Source organism: Actinia tenebrosa, unplaced genomic scaffold, assembly GCF_029948245.1.
Source record: "Actinia tenebrosa isolate PJP-AT-01 unplaced genomic scaffold, QUT_ActTen_1.0 PGA_scaffold14__42_contigs__length_11649687, whole genome shotgun sequence".
NCBI lineage: Eukaryota > Metazoa > Cnidaria > Anthozoa > Actiniaria > Actiniidae > Actinia > Actinia tenebrosa.
Window position 1 is genome coordinate 5,543,291 of NW_028292574.1, and position 22,405 is coordinate 5,565,695.

General features: G+C 42.1%; 3 protein-coding genes and 1 pseudogene across 4 annotated transcripts in view; 1 reads left to right on the forward strand and 3 right to left on the reverse strand.

The window, feature by feature from the left end:
- LOC148911295 (uncharacterized) overlaps nt 1–3,306 on the reverse strand; it is a 5,965-nt gene extending 2,659 nt beyond the window's left edge. Inside the window, exon 1 of the mRNA XM_089029937.1 lies at nt 3,297–3,306. Within this exon, the coding sequence (XP_088886063.1) occupies nt 3,297–3,306 (10 nt within the window). The remainder of the gene's footprint in view (nt 1–3,296) is intronic.
- A 7,931-nt stretch (nt 3,307–11,237) lies between these two features.
- On the reverse strand, nt 11,238–21,085 carry LOC116297364 (uncharacterized). The gene is made up of 7 exons (XM_089029938.1): nt 20,647–21,085; nt 19,774–19,924; nt 18,868–19,064; nt 18,637–18,748; nt 18,006–18,086; nt 17,618–17,680; nt 11,238–11,915 (listed from the first exon to the last, which is right to left on the reverse strand). The coding sequence occupies exons 2-7, from the start codon at nt 19,922–19,924 to the stop codon at nt 11,533–11,535; spliced, it is 987 nt and encodes a 328-aa protein (XP_088886064.1). The 5' UTR covers nt 20,647–21,085; the 3' UTR covers nt 11,238–11,532.
- LOC148911296 (uncharacterized) lies at nt 12,353–14,239 on the forward strand. Its single transcript, XM_089029664.1, has 2 exons — nt 12,353–12,620; nt 12,944–14,239. Exons 1-2 carry the CDS (start codon nt 12,406–12,408, stop codon nt 13,359–13,361), a joined length of 633 nt encoding a protein of 210 aa, XP_088885790.1. The 5' UTR covers nt 12,353–12,405; the 3' UTR covers nt 13,362–14,239.
- Nucleotides 14,187–17,533, reverse strand: LOC148911297 (uncharacterized; annotated as a pseudogene). Its single transcript, XR_016119742.1, has 2 exons — nt 16,937–17,533; nt 14,187–16,526 (listed from the first exon to the last, which is right to left on the reverse strand). The product of XR_016119742.1 is annotated as an uncharacterized LOC148911297 (transcript).
- Nucleotides 21,086–22,405: the final 1,320 nt, after the last annotated feature.

Consider the following 22,405-nt stretch of genomic DNA (forward strand, 5'->3'; position numbering starts at 1 on the left):
CTGGGGCCGAACAAAAGTTGAAGATTAGGATCACCGTTGATAGATCGCTATAGTTGTTTTTAATAGTCCACAAGATGATTATGGGGCAATTTCCCTGGGCGTTCGATACATATACTCGACTTGCCATAACTCTTGATCGCTTCAATGTTAAAGTTGACCTTGTTCCACAATCCCCTACGGGTAAAAAAGGTTTTCTAGTGCTGGTCAAGCACTGTGTCGGAAATTAAGAGCAAACTTAATTAAAGTTTCTCTACAAAAAACGTAATGTGTTACTGCAGCTTTTGATAAAGACTTGCAGCATGTCAAATTACGCGAAATCTAGCTACTGGGTTTCTTGATTGGTGTTGTTGTCGTCGATTCTTTTTTCTGTGTGAAATCTGTTTTGTATATGCCTTGCATACTAGCAAGTATTCTATCAACTACGTACATTGCCCGCCCTGAGATCTGAATTAATTTCAGACGTTTGATCCTGTATAACACATTGCATACTCTTCTCTTACTGTAAAATATGCAGTGTTTGTTCTAAGGATGGAAGTGGGACAATACATGTTTTACAAAGACCTTGCTACAGGAATCCTGCTTTTATGCCTGATTTGCTGAAATGGTGCCACCAAATCAATTTGTCCTTAACTTTGATTGATTACCCAGGAATGTACATCAAATAATCCGCATACTCCTATTAACAGTACAATTATATAGCAGCACCTATATACAACTTATGTAATTGTGGTCTATACTGTTTGAAACGTGCTTCTCGTAGGGATGCAGCAGCAAGTATATCATATTAAAGATATGGTGATTAAAGATGGATAGGTACTATTGCACCGTATATATTATAGTGGTCACCTGTCAATCTTGAGCCAGTATTTTTTAAGGGGGACTTGAACGGAAAAATCCGGCTCAAGGACTTCAATTGAGCTGAACTCTTCAGAATAATCTTTAGTGTTTAAATAAAGCACGTTATCAGTTTGTATCGCTGATAGTTTCGAGGAGTCGAAGAGTATTGATAGTTTAACGGTTCTTTTTTGGAGTCTGTGAACGTTCATATATCAACATCACCATCGCCAATACATTCTTTGTCTTTTATGCAAAATATCCAGTTCAAAGAAAAGAAAGACCTCTCGGCCTAATAGAAACTAATAAGTAATCAAGGATTTCTTCAAAGAATGTATATTAGGTCTATGTTTTGAAGTTTAGTAAATGACGTCACAGCCTCCAAACAAGAACCAGTGAAAATAAATGCTGTGTCGACCGTGAATATTCCAAAAACTTCATACAGTGTTTATATTTTTAACACATTTTGCTAAAGCTTATTCCGAAGAAGTTCACTCAATTTGAATTTTGAACGATTTCTTCAAGGATCCCCCTTTAAGAAGATTTGCCGGGTAATTAATTCGTATCACTACTTACACAACAAATATAAAATCATTTCAAATTCCAATTTTTTAGGGTATACACCTAATGTTTTGGTTCCTACATCACTGTGCCACAATTAATTGGAAGATTGGTTAGTTCTACCACAGATTTTGGCCAGCGCCACTACCCAGCGCCCCAACCATGGCTTTCTCTTGTTATGGGCTCCTACTAAGATTACAGGCCGTTAATGTTGAGTTCATAGTTTCAATTTCCTTTTCTATTTTGTCAACATTATTCTTTTATAATAGTGATGCACCATTTGGAAGGTAAATCAAAATCTTGAATTCACTTAAGAAGAGGGTCTGACGGGGTAAATGGAGCTGGGATTGCCTTTTCTGGAGGCTGGGACATGGTTTCCTGCCTGGGAGTGGGATCAATAGACCCAAAAAAACGGAAATAAAAAGTAATAAATATTGTATACATATAATTTATTTTGTTTAATAAAGTATCATTTTATAATTAGGAAGAACTTGATTATGATAAATGTATATCCTACATTTATTGCAGACTCGTAACATTTAGACAATTACGCACAAGCTTTGAGGAATTCAGGTGACATATTGCCCTACTTAATCAAGAAAAAAAACTTAGTGATAAAAGGATAGAATAAGGATATCCCAAATCATTATAAACTATAATCACAATCGTCAGTTATTTGTTACTAGCCTACGTATCAGTTTAAAGCCTTGAAAGTGTACCTGTTGGTGACATATGAGGATCTAGAAATTGAACTTAAAGCATAAAAATGCCCTGCATGCCCTGATCCATCAGAGGTTGAATATAGTAATGATAGTTGTTGGGTTTTAGGGTTTTGATGTATGTTCTATTACTCCGGTGATATTGTTTTTGCATCTTAAGCTCAACATTATAGATGTAATTGTCACAGTCACCCCTCTATAATGCTTTATTACTCCCTTATTTATTTATAACATACTGTATAATTTGAAATTTTGTAGAAAGAAGATGTTTTTTGTCAGCTGATGGCTTGTTTTGGTCTACCCCGCAAGAGATCAGCTGGGAAGGGGCTTTCAGAGGGATCCACTTTCTGGTGCTGGTCTTCTTTCTGCTGCACACTTTCTGTCTGGCGAGTGCTATGTCCGTTGACCAATATAAAGTGGACAAATTTATATGGAGAGGAATATCCAAATGCAGATAGTTCGGAGGTCAGATGCAAGCTCAAAGATGAGAAAGAGGTATAATAATATAACATTTTAAAAATCCGTTTATAATAAAGGATAAGTTTACCTTCTAGGCATACCTTGAGTTTGTGCCACATATTATTATTATTATTGTTTTAAAGGACTGGTCATGACTTTCAAGGCAGGATCTGTCATAAGATCAAAAGGAGTATATTGCTTGAATGTAACACATCTGTTTTTGGGATGCCTGCAGCATGCTTTGTTCCATTGACGTTCTGAAACTTAAAAGGAGGTGAAAGGGTGATAAACACTTTTATTGATAATGTTTAAAATAGTTAATTAATATGGTAGCGAATTGTTCTTTAAATTATGGACATTTTTTGCATTCAAAAACCATGAGGATTCGGCTATGGTTGTGTATTTTGCTTATAAACGTGGTTGGTGATGAAGCATATTCACCCACAACACCTCAGACTAGTACGATATTTGCTGTCAATTGAACAAGCACTGAGTAATAGTTTTTCATAAAGACGCAATATTTGTAAATGGTTTTTTATAAATTTTATTTTTTTTCCTTTTTTATCATTGACATATCTTGAAATAACCATGGGGCGATCAGACCTTATTAGTACAGGAGAGTTGGCATGTCCACAATTCAGCTATGCACATGGCGCAGGATATGTCAGGATAATTTTACCCAGCAGTATATGTATTTGGATAATATGACACGACACAACTGACCTGCACACATCTCTACTTTATCATCTTAAAATTACCATGACTCCAAAACAATATATAAGATAATTTGATCTATTTATATAGGAAACTTTGGTTTCTAAATTTAAGATGCAATAATAAAGCCCCACGTTTTCGGGATGGTGGGAGGGGGGAAGGGGGCAGGAGAGAGGAGAAAGGTCGGGGGAGGGGGGGGTAGAGAGGGAGTGAGAGGAGCGGGGGGGAAAAAGGTGGGGAGGGAGGGGGGGGGAGGGGGGAAAAAGGGAGGGGGAGAAGGAAGGGGGAAAAAAAAAAGAAGAGAGTGGAAAAAAAGAAAAAGGAAGAAAGGGGGGGAGAGAGGGAGGGAAAGGGAGAGAAAAAGAGGGGAAAGGGGGGGAGGGAAGAAAGAGGGGGGAGAAGAGAAGGGGGGGGAGATGGCGGGGGGGGCGGGGAGAGGTGGAGGGGGAGAAGTGCAGGAGGGGGGTGAAAGGTAGAGAGAAGGTGGGGGGCGGAGAGGGGGAGGACAAGGGAAAGAGGGGTGGAAGAGAAGGGGGAGGGGAGCGGCAGTGCTGGCTGGGATTGTTCGATGGATAACGTACTGGAATAGGCTGTATTTCTTCCTTTGTAATTCAAGAAGATGACCTAAAGAAATGTCCAGCATTCATCGGTCAAGATTCTACAGAGTGCCCTCGATTTCTGATGCTTTACATCAAAAATACCCTAAGTTATATATAGCTCTTATTATTGGAGTGCAAGGTCTGTCTACGTTATGGACCGAGTTTTTTGGGGGGTCCACTGCCTTATGGCCCAAGCGCATAGCGTGCGGCCCCTAAAAATTGGAAAAACGAGGGTCCTTACTTATGGTACGGACTGTGGCAAACGATGTTAATAAGATATTTATTATATGGTATGGCAAGGCTATGAAGTAACTTATTTTTGGTCTGTACTATCACGTTACTGACCACATGACCAATCATAGCGCTTAATTAACCCTTGCCCATATCATAAATAAATTTTATAATCACATAAATTTTGGTGTTCTTTTTAATTCAATTCTAAATTTTGAGATAGTATTTTCCAGTTTTCAAATTTCCAGTAGAAAAAATTTCAACAGAAAAAAACATTTGCACCTGTGGATTGCCCAGGCCATATTTTTTGGTAAGTTATTCTTTTAGTACCTTCACCCTATTCAGACGAAAACTTGCTTGAAAGTTCAGAAAAGAGTCTTAAACCCCGATAAAGAAGTTCAATAAGAATACACCGTAGTTTGTTTGCGTTCAGTATTGCAAATTTTTATCCTTAATTTCATTGAGTGGGTTTGCCATTAGAACAGGGTCTTTCTTTGTGCTCCATGCGCAAACAAGGACCTAATTTGGTAAGGTGCTCCGGTGTAATTGTGGACATATGACATTATGACCAGTAGTGAACTTTAAAATGGGTAAATTCTTACTGTTTCTTTCACTTTTGATTTAATGCATGATCGTTTATTTAATCTATTTAACTTAGTTGAATATTGTAAGTTTTGATAGTTATTGTGTTCCTCGCCGGTAATACCGCAGTGGCTGGAGGAATAAAGAGTATTCTAATTAACGAGAATGCTCCCGAAGGTAACAAACCCCACAGCAGGAATATATTTGTCTATTTACTTACTTGTGATTAAAATCTGTTTCCATTACTTTTTCAGAAGGACATGAATGATAATGGGAGTACTCCAGCTGTTACGCCAAATTTTATGCATTGAGTGTGAATTCTTGTTTCGGTGATCACAAGGGATGTAAGTCATTCGATTTATATTGTCGTTCATTTTTTGCTTTTTAGGGGAAAATGTTATCCTTCCTCAGGTTGATGAATCCGTGAGAACATATTGTAAAGTGAGTAAAATAACTGTAAAACAATACAGTCTGTGCCCACTAGACATCTTATCTTTGCATGGGCAATGCCCATTTCAGAGCAATGTCATATCCATTTCCCTTGAATTTCTTTGCATATTCTCAAAATATTTACAACATGAAAGAATGAATTCCGCAGCTTAAGGAGTGGCATTGACATGGATCTGAAATGATGTAACAAACACGAAGCTAAAGAGGTGCTATTCGATTGTATTTGATATTTTATTCATTACAGGCTGAGTAAACCAACTGCTTGCTTTAAAAGGCCTCATCTAAATCCCATGAGTATGGAAGCCAACTGATCAGGAGTTCAGAATACACTTATTTCCAATTAACAGCCTCTTCGAGGTCTACACTTAATCTTGCTACTTATGGTGGCAGCAGAAGATGGTTTCTTTTGGTATAAGAGCCTATGAAGAAATTGCAGGTCACCGTGATTTTTGTTGTCATTATGTGTTTTATGTCTAATCCTCATAATTTTTTTTTTTTCGTATTTACTTTCACTACTTCTCTTACTGCTACTCCTGCTGCTAAGCGGGGCCAACCTACCGCGATTAACATTCTTGTTAATATTTATATTAATATTAGTGTGAACTGTTTGTTTTAGTGTTGAGTAGATGGCCAAGCCCAAGCGTACCGCTCACCAGTGGCAGTCCACGAAAGGAAAGCAAATCCTGAGAACCTGCGTGAAAACGTCCAATGCATCTGTTTAAAATCTTGGAAGAGCATGGGACGTTTTATGAGGCGATTCTCATCGTTGGGATGCAAGTGACTAAGGTAGCCATTTCCCCGTCCCTATAACACCAGTAGGGCCATTCTCCCAAAAGTTGTTACCATATAAATAGTGCCAGGATTCCATTAATAGAGAAACAGATCTATGCATACAAGCCTGTTGCCAAGGGATCAGGTGAAGAACTCTGTCAACGCTTAGCAAGGAGGATGGTCCAGGATTCTCATTTCTTTTTTGTAGACGAAGATTCAAAGACTTGGAACAAAGAAATGAATTCACTCTAAGAAGGAGGCCGGCATTCCCTTACCTCTTTTGGGACGGGTCCAAGAGTGGTTCTTTTGCGTAAATTGCACTTCTGTCAGAGACATCTATTATTTTCCGTAGAACATTTACAGCCCCAACAGGTAGCAATCCCGACAAACCTCGATTAGTTTCGTAAAATAGCATAATTCATCACATTCCTTTGATCATTTGATGAACTAGATGGATTAGTGTGGACCAACTGAGATGTTACATATGAACCCTTTAGAGATATATTATTGATGAAGAGAAGGGTGATTACTTGTTCAAAGGAGATGAAAATGATATGGGCATTTGCATCTTTCTTACGAATCCTCAATCCCACCCGATATCGACTCACTAGAAAACAAGCATTATGTTATTAGCTTTTATAGGGATAAATTTTATCATCCCATCGTCATCGTGTCATTAATCGTCATCATAATCATCAATCCAAAATTAATATATTTTAACCATTTCAGTGTTCATATTTTGTCTTTATTTATATTCACTGTAAGAAACAGTTAAAATTTTAAAAACTTCTAAAATAGATTTCCTAGCTTCCTACAGTCCAGGAGTTCTGGCCTGGGATCTGATGGGGGTGTCCCCGCCGGAACCCCTAAAACCCTTGACCCCATTTAAGAGACAAAAAATTCTCGAAAACCCATACCGCTTTTTAAGCACGCACAACAATCCTAAATGGTAAAAACATGAAACGTATCGCCCACATAAAAATTGAATTTTTTACAATACTAATAATTGTGCTTCCCAAACATGTTACAGTGCAGTAACTACGGGCTATACATCAAATGTTTTACAATACTAGTAGTTGCTGGCGGACACCAACACAACCCCCACCCCCCCCCAGCCCCACCCCACACCCACCCCCACCCTCACCCGCTCCCCTCCTCCCCTCCACCCCCTCCAGCGCCCCCAGAGCCCCCACCACGCCCCCCCCCCCCCACCCACCCCCCACCCCCCCGCCACCCCCCCCCACCCCCTCACCCCCCAGCCCACCCCCTTCCCCCCCGCCCCACCCCACCGCCACCCCGCCCCCACCACCAAAACCACACCCCCCCCCCACGCCCCCGCCCCCACCCCAACCACTCCACCCCACCCGACCCACACGACCCAGCCCCAGCCCCACCCACCGCGCGAACCCCCCCACCCCCAACCTGCGCTCACATCCCCCAACAAACCCACCCCCCCCCTCCCCCTCCCCCCCCCCCCCCCCCCCCCACACCCCACGCCCCAACCCCGACCTCCCTAGCCCTGCCACCCCCCCCCCCCCCTCACCGCTCCCCCACCCCCCACCCATGACTCCGCAGTCTGCCCACCCTCAAACAGACCCCCCCAAACCCACCCTCACCCCCCCCCCCCCACAAGCGGCCCACGGCCCCACGGCCCACACCACCGCCCCCGCAGTCCCACCAACCACAGCCCAGCACACCGGCCCCGCCCGCCCCCTACCCTCCCCCATCCCGCCCGCCCCCCTACATCCCCCCCTCGTGCCCCGACACGGGCGAACCCCCCCCCCACCCCCCCACCTCACCACCCCTTACCCACCCCCACTCCCCAACGACCTCAGCCCACCATCCCACGGTTGTCCCCCAACCCCCAAGGACCTACACCCCACCCGCCGCGCGCCTCCGTTCCAACGCCAGCAACCCGCCCGCCACCCCCTCCCCCGCCCCCCTTCACCCGCGCCCCCCCCCCCAGAGCAGACCACCACACAGTACCCAGCCCCGCCCGCCCAGCCTCACCCCCCAACGCACATACCCACCCCCGTACTACGCCCCCGACTACTCCCTCCCAACCCACCTGCCCCCTCATCCTCAGGCGAGGACCCGCCCCCCCCCGCGCCACCCTCACCCGCTCCCCCCCCCCCCACCCCCACATCGCCCCGGCCCCGATCCCGATTGTCCGGCCCCCCCGCTCTTCCCGTTCCTCCACCTAGACGCCCGTCGCCCACCCAGCCCCAGCCCCACCCCCCCCCCCAGCCCGCCCCCCCAACCACGCGAAACGAGCCGCCCGCACACCCCCTGCGCAGCCCTCTCCCGCACACACCCGGCCCGCCCCCTCCGCCCCCCACTCCGGCCTCACCCGCAACTGCCAAGCAGCCCCGCACCCGCTCCCCCACCAACCCCGGCGCCCCCGGCCACGCGCCGGCCCCCCGTGCCCCGGAACCCCCGCCATCCCTCGCCTGAGCGCGCAGCTTCCGAAACCCCCCGTCCCTGAAGACGCGCACCACGCCACCGCCCCCTGCACCAGACTCCCACCCCCCCCTTGCCCCCCCCCCCACCGCGCTCCCTCTCACCGCGACTCTCCCACCCCGCAGTCACCCGCGTGCGGCCCCGCACCGCCTAGCCAAAGCCCCCCCCCGTACCAGTCAGCAGCCCGCCTCACCCGGATCCGTCCAAGGCCCCCCTCGGCCCGAGCCGCCCCTGCGGCCACCCCCCGGCCTCGCGCCATTCTCCGTGCCCCCCCCACTGCACCCCACCGGCCCCCGTGCCCCGAACTACACCCCACAAGGACCACGCCGTCCCCACGACCGTATCCCCCATCCTCCATAAGTTCCCGCCCGCGCTCCACTCGGCACGACCCCCCCACCCCCACCGCTCGGGGGTGCCTCCCGTACCTCGCCACCCCCCCCCAGGATGAGCGGGACCCACCGCCCCCCAGCCCCGCGCGGAACCCAGCCCCCACCGCGCACGGGCCGCGCCCGCGCGCGGGGGCCCCGCGCCCCCGACCCCGCCCCACCGGCCGCGCGCACCCCCCCCTTCGTCCCCCCACACCCCCCCCCCGGACACCAACCACTAGGCCCCCACAGCCCCCCCGCTCCGCCCCAGCCCCCCTTCGTCTTACCCCCCGCCCCTACCACCCGCCACCTCTCCCAACCCGCCCCCTGGGCGCCGCCTCTCCACGACCCACCCCCCCTCGTACCACCGACTCCCCCCCCCAACCCAGCCGGGTCCCAGCACGCCCCTTACCGCAACGCGGCCCCCTCTCACGACACCCGCGCCCCCACCGAGCCCTCGCCCCCGGCCGCCCCCCCCCCCTTTTTTTGTACCACTTGCAAGTACCCTAGACTGTGCTATAACATAAATGTTTTACAATACTAGAAGTGTGCTGGCTTACAAACATGTTTTTACAATTGCGGGTAACTACTGGGTTCTATAACATCAATGTTTTACAATACTAGAAGTGTGCTGGTTACAAACATGATTACGATTCCCTTAGTCAGTATGAATTACCATTTTCACGGCCCAGTGATCTTAGTGAAGATTACTGTGTTAAAACCCTACATGATCAGTGCAAGCAAATATCCGTGAATTTTTACTAATAGTACAAATAAAAAATAGTAAACATAGACAGTGTATACAATTGTACAATTAAACTAAACTGGTTTCACAGAAATAGTACCTTTTGCACTCTATTAGTCGTACTAAATCGTTATAGAGTGTGCTCTTATAATATACATTACATGCATTTTGATCGACTTTTTCCTTATTGTTTTAAAAAAAACTTATTTATTTAATTTGTCAAAATATAGCCTCTGATACAAAAAAAAAAAAAAAAATAACAATTGTTTTTGATTTTGTTTGTTGATATTCAATTGAAAAAAGAGTATAAAGGAGGACAATGAACAGCCACTATACTATGATGGTTTGTAACCTTTTTTAATCTTCTCCTACTCGTTTTGTCTAACTCTGAAGACTTCCTCAGGGATCGATTTTCATAATTTGAGACTTATTTAAAGCTAATTATCTCTACTTAGTATAGGGGACTACAACCCTGGGGGGGTGGGGTACTCCCATATATTTGCTATACGGGGACTTGCCGCCTGTCAGGGTAGGGTTTTTTGCTCCACCGGTCTTAGACAGGGTATAGAATTTACGAGAATTTGTCTTAAATAGGGGTTTATTTTTTGGCATAAGTCGTATTCCAGGTGCTATTTTTCTTTGGGAGACCACAAGAGATATTGTTGCGACATTTTGTAAATTGTAGCATTAATTTTTGTAAATTATTATCTATGTTTGTCTTAAAAAGGGTACGTAATTTCTCTCGTAACAATTTACGCATACAGGAAGAACATAGCAGCTAGAACATAGGCTTTGGATAGTAAGAGTATTTTGGGGTGCAGTTATAGCCTGAGTGAAGTAATTACTAGGCATTAATCCGAGAAATAGAAATTGCTTGTTAAGGTATCAGGATACGTTGAAGACCGCTTTGCGCGGAAGCCGAATTTCGCGCTGTCTTTTCAATAGAGTCGTTTTCGTATGAGTGGGAGACAGCTACGATACTTTTTGTCCTTGTTGCAGCCGTATCGTAACCGTATCGTAATTCTCGATTCTGATTTGTTGTTAATTTTTACTTCCTCTCTGTGATTGGATGATGTGTCGCTAAATAATTCTTCGTGGGTAGCGCGGTATCGTAAGTATGACCTCTGATTGGATGAACTAGGCCGACTTGCCGTATCTTATTTTAACCGTATCGTAAGTTCGATTCCTGATTGGATGAATACGGATGAATACGGTACTTTTTCCGTATCGCGCAATCATTGTTGCTGTAAGGGTCGATTCCGGATTGGGATGAACACGTCAAATCCGTATCGTAGTCGTAGTCGTACCGTAAACCGTGATCGTAAGTTTCCCACTCATACGAAAACGACTCTATCATTCTATAAAAGTAAACACTTTCTGAAAGCTAGATAAATGTAGTTTTCGAAAATATTTGAAGTCGTTGGTTCTTGAGTAGAAAACAGAAAAAAAATTATAAGGCTGAAAGTCGAATCCTACCTATAATCGATGGGCATGTTCCAACGGGATCAGAATCAATTTCCGCCACGACAAACAAAAAACAAAAAACAAAAAAAAAACATCAGTTAAATCGTATTATATTAGTCGGGTTTAATTACTTTACTCTGTAACTGAGTTCTAACTCCTTGATATTATTGGTTTTTAACGATTTTAACATCCACACACAAATCAATTAATTAAATATATATTGCAATTTGGTTAGAACTTTTCAACCATTGTATATTTCAACTTAATATCTATTCATTAGTTTGTAGATATGATGTTTATGGGTTTATTGTAGATAAAACTCTGAAAGTTCTATCGTTAACTAAATCTTTAGCCTGTATACGTACTAATTTGTGCCGTTTCGCAGATAGAGTGGTTCTCATAAACCAGTCGTGAAACAAAGGTGTACTAAATCCTGCTAACTTATAGTGTAATAGTGAGAAGCACATAATGGAAAGCAGAGGAACGGGAGTAATGCAGTTTAATAGATTGAAGCGTATTTCATGGGTTAATGAAACCTCTCTATCACCTGTTGGCTGCTCTGTATTCTAGCAGTTCAACTATTTTTGTTTTTTCTCTCGCAATTTTCTTGGTTTTTGAGCCAGGACAGATGGGCTGCCTTGACCAAATTCAGGATGCAGCTGGTCAATCAACGTCTTGGCTTCCTTTCCCTTCTTCTTTTCGGCTGACGATGCCTGTACTGTAATGCCTACAGGCCTAATGTTGGCAGATGGCCAGGCAATGTAGGACCCCTTCTCTACTTCACCTGGATAGTCTTCCCAAGCGGTTACAGCACTGTCCATGACATCCGTTACTTGGAAAGCATACCAACCCGGAGATAGTTGGCGGCCATGGACAGTGCTTCGCTCCACTTTCAGCCCTTGCCCTACGACCTTGCCTGTTCCATCAAGCAGCTGAAAATCGGCGGAGGAGCATGCTGTTGCTGCAGAAAAGAACGTAAAAGAGTTAAAGGCGCGATTACACGATGTTATTATTTTCTCTTCAACTTGTCTCGCATTGCGTTCACAAATTGCGCCATTGTGTACACGATGCGACGCTCGGTGCAACTTGTGTATCAAAGCCATAGCGAGACCGTATAGTAACGAAGGCGTAAGATTCGTTAAAGGACAACTGACCCTCCAAAATGACCCATTTTTAAGAGGAACTACATCATTTGAGAAGTCCAAAAATCCAGTTTTTAAAGGGGATAGAGCATCCATTTTTCTAAAACAATTTTTTGAAAACATCGCATATATCGCTCTGGTGGCCGCCATCTTGCGCTTTTATCGCGGGCTCAGAAAAATAGCGTAATGACGTCACAACGTCACAAGAGTTCAAGCTTCCAGTTGTTTGCCTGACTTCTTCCTCAGTTTTCTTATACTTTTTACTCAATATTTTGCGAAAAAATACAACTTGGTCATCAAATTAAAGGCATGTCAGAATCTAATTCTTCTTCCGAAGGCTCGGACAGCTCGGGAGACGATTTCGCTCAAGAATTTTTCGGAATGGACGACGAATTTGGTTTACGGCCATATCAGTTTGAACCAGAAATAGAAATCTCCTCAGATGAAGAGTTCAGAGAAGGATCTGACAGTGACATTATTGAAGACGATGAACAAGAGAACAATCGACTTACAAATTCAGATTGGTAAGTCGTACCTCTGTCTTATCACAAAACTGAACTACATATCCATTTTATATAAAATCGTATCTTGCCACTCGTGTTCTTGCAATCTGTTCTTTAGATATTGGTATGCATGAATCCAGTTTTCGACCAAAAGCAATACCAACTTTCACAATTTTAATTAAAAACATGTTTAAAAACATCGCTTGATAGTCAATAAGTTATATACTGCAGGATATAGATACAGGGATATAGTTGTGTCACAAGTTGTGTATGTATATTCTCACTTGGGACAATCGTTGATAATGTTCAAAGATACTAAGAATTGTTTTATTTCTGTTAAATAGGTGTACCTGTGGTAGCTGCCAAATTATGGATTCAATATCTGAATGCATTTGTTGCCAAGAAATCGAAAAAGTGGTTGCAACATGCCAGTCTGTTGTTGAAGATGGAGATGCTGATGAACCACCACCATGCATTACTCAACATCCTGGATTCTTACCTGTTTGTGCCAATAAGTATGTTCTTCGAACCGCATGGGCTCAGTACAAACAGCAGTACAGTAATGCGTATGAAGGCCCAGAGCACAAGCAGTACAGACACATTGCATATAGGCAACTAGCAAGATGGTGCTGGGGAGTTCTTGGAAAGGAAGTTCGGGTTGTTCTGCCCTCTTGTGCTGTCATGTGCATCAGAGCACACTTCCCTCCCCCTGGACTAGAGGAGGACTTTGAATTTGAAGGTTTTCACTATGCAGATGATTAGCTTGGCCTAAAGTTACATGGAGTTATTATATACATTTTATTTATTCCTTACTTCATTTCATATACACAGAGTGGATTTTTTTTCTATCAGGATTTCTGAATTGATAAATTGAAAAGGAAAACATGGAAAGGCTGAGACCAAAATGTATAAGAGTAGTCATGAATTTATTTTTAGATGAAGTACATATAGAAAGTTGTTTATATAAATGTTTTGTAGGTTTTGCATATTTTATTATTTAAAAACAACTACACCTAGACAAAATGTCCAGCTGAATAGAGAACCTAGTGTACAAAGCACTAGTGGACAAAATCATGAGCTAACCAAGCAAATTTTGCAGTTATACTAGACATGGATAACCAATATTTCCTGGGCACCAATTTGTCTGAAAACAAGGCTAGTCAGTATTGTTTATAAAGAATTTGCCTTGAAGTAGCATGCTATAATGGATTCAAAAATTGTGCTAAATGAAAAAAAATATTCTCTTGGTGATAGAATCCCACCCCATCTTAGAATCTCGGTACTGACTAGTCTCATTGTCAGACAAATTGGCACTAGGAAATCTTGGCATCCAGGCTTGTCAGCCATTTATGGCTCATATATTTTTTTTCCAGGCAAATAGGCCCTTTGCAGCTCAGTAATCATGTGCTGATTAATTCACTGAGAGCAAATGAATGAACATCTTGATTCCCATGAGTGAAAGCGAAAGTCACTATTCAGCTGGAATTTTTTCTATACTACATTCATACTGGGAGAGACCCCATATATAATGGAGCGTAGATAGTTAAAGAAAAGACCTCTTTTAAGATTTCATTTAAAAGTCAATCGTTTCCTAAGTGGTAATGATATTTTAATAAAATTTTCATCTGAACATCTAAAAACTGCAAACTTATCTACCACTTTAATCAGGTCCCCTTCACATTAATTACATATTTTGTTTATAGCAGTTTTACTTGGGTCTGTCATGTACCTTCCCATTTGTAGAAGCATTGTAATTATTACCAGTAATGAACACAACTGTTCAAAGATGAGGGGGATTGGGACGACAGGCTTACTTGACAGTTCTTTCAAAACAGCTATTCACTAGAGTACAATCACTAAAAGAGTGCCAATGATGCTTTGCATTATTTTCTACTAGATAGTGTTAATTAAAAATAGGAAATGGTTAGAATTGGCATCACTTAACACTACACATTTTAGTGTTTGTAGTCTCTACTACATTCCATTTAAATTAATTACCTAGAAAATCTTGACCGGTGTCGTTCAATCAATTCCTGTTTGTCTGGGGCAGGAACACTAGCAATGTTTCTTGGTAATTCAACCTCTTCAATTGGGTCAACCCCTGCAGCCTCCATGCCACCCTCACAAATTTCAAGTACTTTCAGTTGTAGCTCAGGGAGGAAAGCATAGCTTTTTCTTTGTAAGACTGGCTTAACAACCCAGCGCTTGTGCATCTTAGGGAAGCACTTGCGATAACGAGCTTCTCCACTCCTTGGGCCTTTTTGAACAATTGCTTGAATTCTAGCTGTATTGAAATTGTTGTCAATGGCAGCAAGTTGAGTACGAGCAACCATTCCCTTGTAAGAGAAGTGCTCTCTTTTTGAGCAATACTTCAGCATCATCGAATGATAAACTTCAAGCCCTCCTGTGTGACAAAAGTCGGTCAATCTTGCCAAGTCATTAAGTAACTTTGGTTGAAGGACAACCTCTTCTAGGGCCACATGAGCTGGTGACCCCGGCTTGATCCAGTGTGTGGTGCGCACTTGTCTGCGGGTTAGGGGAGGATGGGCACACTTTTTGAATACCTCTGCATCCTTCCAGGAATGCTTGTTCACGCAATGGTGAACAACAGATTTCCACTTCTCTCTCAAAAGTTGTACATCCCCATTACATGTAGCAGCACACCACCAAAGATGGTTTGAAATGGATTGTATCCAGGGTGCCAGCTCTTGGTTTTTCTTCAATTTTGCTTTCTTGTTCAGCTTTTTTACAATTGACTTGGAAAGATGCCACACATCATACTGGTGTTTGATGTGGCTAAAATCTTTTGCCATAGTGCTGGTGATGGATGTGTGTCTGTCAGTTGTGATACATTTTATACTGACCGTGTCTTCTATAAGTGTTCAAACACCTTAGAAACCCCTCTTTCTCCATAGCATTGGAGCTGGTTACTTCAGAGACTTGAACAATGCTGAAGGTGGCAATTTTCCCTGTGCTTGTCTCCATCATAGTATATGTGCCATATTTAGCACTATGGCCAGGACTGTCACTTTGGCCATCACCATTGAGATTTACTATGTCCTTATTTGACAGCTCTTCAATTACAGCAGCCTCCTCTCTCTTCCAAGCATCATTAACAACAGGAAATAGGTAACGTTCCTGATGTCTGTAAAAGACCCTCTCACTCAGAAATTTTAGGCCAAGACAGGATGCAAAGTTTTGAAGTCTGGTAAAAGTATTACCAGTAAATAATATTGATGAGGAAATCAACAAGTTCCCAATAGCTAAGCGATTTAACATTGGCTGTGAGTACCATGTCAAAGCATGATGTTTCATACATATAGTTGTCACAATAAGTAGGCTGCCTTGACATACAAAGTTGACATCAGCGATAGGTGCTCCACAGCTTCTACAAAACTTGAATAACTGCTGCAAACAAGAGTTAAATACCAAATATTTAGGTTCTTTGATATGGTTTTCAAGAGTTTTATTGCAGTCTTTGTTTTCTGGCTCTAATTCACTGTCCGTTGTTGAAACTGTCTCTTGCGATGAAACAATGAAACCATCATCATCGTCACTTAGTGGGAGTCCCTCTTCCTCTGAAAACAAAGACTTTTCTGACTTTTGTGGAGACACTGTTGGCATTGACTTTACTGGTGAGGGGTGATAGCTAGTACTGTAGCTGTGGTCGTGGAAGCTCACACTGAGTATTTCATCTCTACTGATGTTTGGTGAAGGGGAGGGATTGTAAACTGTTGTTGTGTCGGCATCTTTATAGTATCCAGGCTCTGTCTGAGTTGATGCAGTGGATGTTACAACATATCTACAACCAAGGCAACACTGAACACCAATCTCCTTACAAAGTGGTTCAGGAGAGAACTCTGGTGTTTCCATACTTGGTGGATCTTCACACGAGGGATTTATTGTGGCACATAGCTGCTCCACATTCTTTGAAAATACAAAAATAAACAATGTTTTCAACAATACTATAAACCATTCTTCGAGGCCTACTTTACCTTAAATAATACAAAATAAACATATTAACCAACAATGCTATAAATTATTCTTCCGTGGTCATTTATCCAAGCAAATTTGGAATATTACGGCAACATTGTTATGGTTTACGAATAAATATCAAATGTAAACTAAACACGTGCAAATAACCATTTTGAAAATTTCAAGTATCGATCAAATATTACTAGCTATACTTATGATTTTAAGCAACATTTCATCTATGAAAGCATAAATAGCTAATGATTGATGACTCGCTTCGGTATGCATTAATAAGTCTTTTTCATGAGTGATTATTTCGAAAAACAATGTAAACTATGTTATGTATAAATGACATGTTATCTCACCTCTTCGTTTTGTTTGCGTTTGAGCCGGTTCTCTGATGTAGCTCTTCTTTTAGCTGGCTTGCAAAAATTGAATACTGACGGAACAGCATCGCTCTTTAATCTCCTCTTCCTTTTTATCCCGGTTAACTGCTCCATCAGATCCACTTCAAAGCATGAATCCTCGAAGTGATCGCTGCAAACGTAGCAGTTCTTCAAAGGCGGCAGGTTCTCTCTCTTTATCCGCGCTATCCATGCCTTCTGAAGAGCTATTTTGTTAGGAATTTTGTGGTAGCTAACAGACTCAGTTTTGGAAGAATGGTTGGTGCATTCTGGCACACAACAATGGACCATCTGGATTAAGAAACTTACTCTAACTTAGACTATTAAAAGATCGACTAGCACTCGAAATATACAAACTCAACAAGTTTGGAATGCAAGCTTCACGTTGTGACGTCACGGCATTAATGCGGTAATTTATTGCGGGCTCAAATATGGCGCTCTTCTATTGCTATTTTTCGCGAATTGATTATTTCTTTTCGGCGACATAGAAGCTGTATCAGAGTTCAAAGTTGAATTTATGTGATCTATGTACGTTGTAGTTTTATATGAAAAACGGCAATTTTTGGGGTCAGTTGTCCTTTAAAGGGGCCGTTCAACTTCGTGACAATGAGCGTCCCATGGTTACTATTTAATAATATGTACCTTTGCTGTTTGTTTGAAGTAGTTCACCAGAAGGCGCTGCATTGATAGCAGTATTGTTGGTTTCTGAAGCAAAAAAGCAATTTATTTCACGCCCAAAATCAATAGACTTGCTACCCCACATATACATTTCTTTGTAATTTTATTGGGTTTTCCAGGAAGTTCATAACTAGAAGTGTCCATCAGGTATTGGGGTTGTGTCCGATGTGTTTTACCAACGAGTTATTTATGACTTCTGGTTTTCCTAACATTTCATAGCGTTTACTTCGACAAAATACTGCATCATATTATCCGTAGTTATTAAATGATAAGACGTTCTCATTCAGCACTTTTTATCTTTAAAAAAAACGTTAAAAGATACTTAAACAAAGATCTGAGTATACCAGCTTACTTTTTGTTTTCTTTATTGTTTTTTTCTTCTGTTCGATTTCTGCGGATAAATCCGCTGATTTCTCTTCCATTTTCTCTTGAGCTAAACATTAATTGAAAAAAATAGCAACCATATCTAGATTAGTCAATTTCAAAAAGGTTTGGATTTAATACTATATACATGTACGTATGCTGGTGATATGGTAATCAGTAATATTAATGATAATTTATTTCTACTTCATACTCTTGCAAAGTGAAAATTAAAAATATACTACATATAGACATACATATTGAAAAAATAATCTATTTTTTATTCCCTTAGGCAATTGTCAGTCCATTTATTTCTTAATTCCGAACAGCATGAAATCCTATTACATACATTTATGGTCTCCTTACACTCATTTCTACTAGAATGGTTGACGCAATAAAACATTGGCTCAAGCAACAAACGGCCGCAAACGCAAAGGACGCGTGGCCAAATTGACTTGTAACAAGTATATGTATGGTGAATGTTTATTACTCGACTGCACAAATCTCTCAACAGCTTGGATGATTAAGGATAATTCGTGTTCAGATATCAAAATTACTGACGCTTTTCTCCTAGCTACGACAACGATTTTTGAAACAGGTGCATTCCAAAATATGCGACCTACCTACACTTTTCACCAGAGATGATACTGTGTAATTCATAAACACCTCATCTCTGGCAAGCATGCCAACTCCATTAGCGAAGTAGCGTTCTGGCACTCCATCGAAGAGTCCAATTCACAAGGAAGGGCAACCCAAGTCATTTAATTGTTCAATCTTCGTAAAAAAGAAAAGGAAAGGACTTCAAATAAGATAACTAAAAGTCGTCCACATAATGATTTTGCCACTAAACTTACAGAATCGCGTATCACGCTCGAGAGTCTTTTTACTCGTTTAGAGCGCGACTCCTTCTTTTGCGCAGCCGGATTTTGGTTTGCTTCCTCTGCTCTTCGGGTATAAGCTTCCATTTCCCCGGCGCCCAACTTTTTCCACATGGCGTTTGCCGTCTGCTGCAATCCACTTTTGCCATCCTCATCCCCTATTGACTTGCCCACTAGTGGTCAAAAATCGTGTATTAGTTTATATTCCTATCACAATCTGGAAACCTAATTCTAGTATAATGAATAGCCTTAGGGTAAGGTAATACGATTAACAAAATACGCGAGTTGCAGAACAAATGTTGCTCGTTTTACCACCCCAAACGCAAAGAGTTTTCTTGGTTACACAGAATAGTAAAGAGAGCTTCTACTTCGTGCAACAAAATGACGCAACAAAAATCGGGGTGATAAGGTTCTATGTTGTGCGACAAGGTGCACGATTTTGTTGTTCGTATTTTGCCACACCTTTTACACTTATATCTGACTGAAAATCATTCCGGTTTCGTCTTGGGGATGTCCAATGCTTTGCTTTTTTAACAAAATATTAAAAAATTGAAATTTTTATGATGATGTATATAAAACGAATTTACAACCTAAACCGTAACGTTGTAGTTTCCACTCTGAATTTGTACTTGTATAAATGAAGTTACAAAATGCCCTTACAAGAAGATTTTAAAAAATCAGACTTAAACATCTGGTATGCACTGGTTTTCCGGGTTTTGCACGGAACCGAAGGCTGAGCCTTTCTTGTCGAGGTCCTTTGTTTAGATTGTCCCCGACGTTTCCTCTCGTTGCCGATCCATTGCTATGATAGAAAAAAAGAAAAAAAAAATCGTAAAATGCCATTATTTCTCATAGGCTGAGCATATCATGAAATCATAAAAAAAATATTTTTACCCACCTTGACTTTTGTTGGGCTTAAAAGCGTATCTTTCGCTGCCTTTTCAATTTTCTTTTTTTGGGAGGTAGAAGTCATTCCATCTTCCCAGTATTTATTCAAAATTTCTTGTTTCTCTTTATCGAGAGCTTTAGGCATCTATCGATGTATCAATAAGATACGAATACATCTCGTAATCCAAATAAGGAGTAGTAAGCCAGTAGTTACTGGAGTATATTACGTGTCTTGTACTGTGTTGTAAGCCAGTAGTTACTCGAGTCTATTACGTGTCTTGTACTGTGTTGTAAGCCAGTAGTTACTCGAGTCTATTACGTGTCTTGTACTGTGTTGTAAGCCAGTAGTTACTGGAGTATATTACGTGTCTCGTACTGTGTTGTAAGCCAGTAGTTACTGCAGTCTATTACGTGTCTTGTATTGTGTTGTAAGCCAGTAGTTACTGCAGTCTATTACGTGTCTTGTACTGTGTTGTAAGCCAGTAGTTACTCGAGTCTATTACGTGTCTTGTACTGTGTTGTAAGCCAGTAGTTACTGCAGTCTATTACGTGTCTTGTATTGTGTTGTAAGCCAGTAGTTACTGCAGTCTATTACGTGTCTTGTACTGTGTTGTAAGCCAGTAGTTACTCGAGTCTATTACGTGTCTTGTACTGTGTTGTAAGCCAGTAGTTACTCGAGTCTATTACGTGTCCTGTACTGTGTTGTAAGCCAGTAGTTACTGGAGTATATTACGTGTCCTGTACTGTGTTGTAAGCCAGTAGTTACTGCAGTCTATTACGTGTCTTGTACTGTGTTGTAAGCCAGTAGTTACTGCAGTCTATTACGTGTCGATCGTGTGCTCTCGTACGAATATGGAAGTACCTTACCTTGATGATATATAACTGCGATCAAAATCTGTCAGAAACACGAACTATATGGGATGATTTTAGCAATACAGGCTGTGTAAAAAGGTAAGGAATACAGTATTTGCAGGGGTCAACAGGCGTTCCATTCGGCAAACCCAGAAGAGGTTGGGCGCTAGCTTTATCGCTTTTTACAAAGGTCAGTAACATCTGGTTACAAGGACTTTACAACTTTCAGTAAGCACTGACTCACAACGTACGGGACGGGTGTACCATCGGTATTACATTTGGTGAGGGGACCTATACCAAGTCCGTACCGCAGGAAGACCAATTCTATATTTCACCAAATGTACCATCGGTACCATCGGTATTACATTTGGTGAGGGGACCTATACCAATTCCGTACCGCAGGAAGATCAATTCTATATTTCACCAAATGTATGTACCATCGGTACCATCGGTACCATCGGTACCATCGGTACCATCGGTACCATCGGTACCATCGGTACCATCGGTACCATCGGTACCATCGGTATTACATTTGGTGAGGGGACCTATGCTAAGTCCGTACCGCAGGAATACCAATTCTATATTTCACCAAATGTACCATCGGTGCCATCGGTATTACATTTGGTGAGGGGACCTATACCAAGTCCGTACCGCAGGAATACCAATTCTATATTTCACCAAATGTACCATCGGTACCATCGGTATTACATTTGGTGAGGGGACCTATGCTAAGTCCGTACCGCAGGAAGACCAATTCTATATTTCACCAAATGTACCATCGGTACCATCGGTATTACATTTGGTGAGGGGACCTATACCAAGTCCGCTACGTTTTTTTGAAGTACTTAAACTTAATTCATTTAAAAACGTTACGTAACAACCAAATTTGTTAATTAAATGCGCATTTCTTGCATATAAATTACTTTCACCATCTGTACCGTCGGTAAAGTACTTTCACCGTCCGTATCAGATCGTCTATTTTGAACAACCCTCACTGTTTGGCCAAAGTTCTGTTGAAGGCGCACGTTAAACCTTCTTCCGGTGATAAAAGATGATTCGTGCAAAAACTTGCTTAATTAGTTGTGCTGATTTGTTATGCAATTTTTTTTCCTGGCTTTTGTGCTACTTGAGTTTCTTTAACAGCGGATGTTTTGATAATGTCTTGAATGTCTTCTTGAAAACACTTTTAAAACCTTTTCAAACTATGAACATCATGAGCAACAATTTTATACAATTGCCTATTAAAATCGCCGTTTTTCCTGCGCTCGGAAAGAAGGCACTCTCTAAGATTAGTTTTTATCTGGATCATTAACAACGACCCATCATGTACTTAAGTTGGCACTTTGTTTTCCGGTCGCCCAACAGATTTGGTGAAGCTTTGCGTTGGCCTCTTTAGATTGCGTCCAGTGCAAGTCAAACCATCAAGTATAGATCTACGCTTCACTTGTATGACATCGTTGGCGAGTTCTCCTAAAATTTCACTGACTGAGCCCAGTAGACTATCGCTTTCCAGCAGGAGTTTCAAATTCACGCCTCAATGATAAATCAAGGACGTGATAGCCTGTATAAAATGACTTTGCTAAGTCCTTTGTTGACAGATCATTTGGAGTATTGTTTGCAGGTGATCTATTCGATAATGGTCGCACACAATCAGTAAAATACTAAGTAAACGGTTTTGTTTGCAGGATTAGAGAGGCCTTTACGTTGCCATAGAAACTAAATTGGCTCACATCAAACAATTGTAAACAAATGAAATGATAATTGTACATTATAC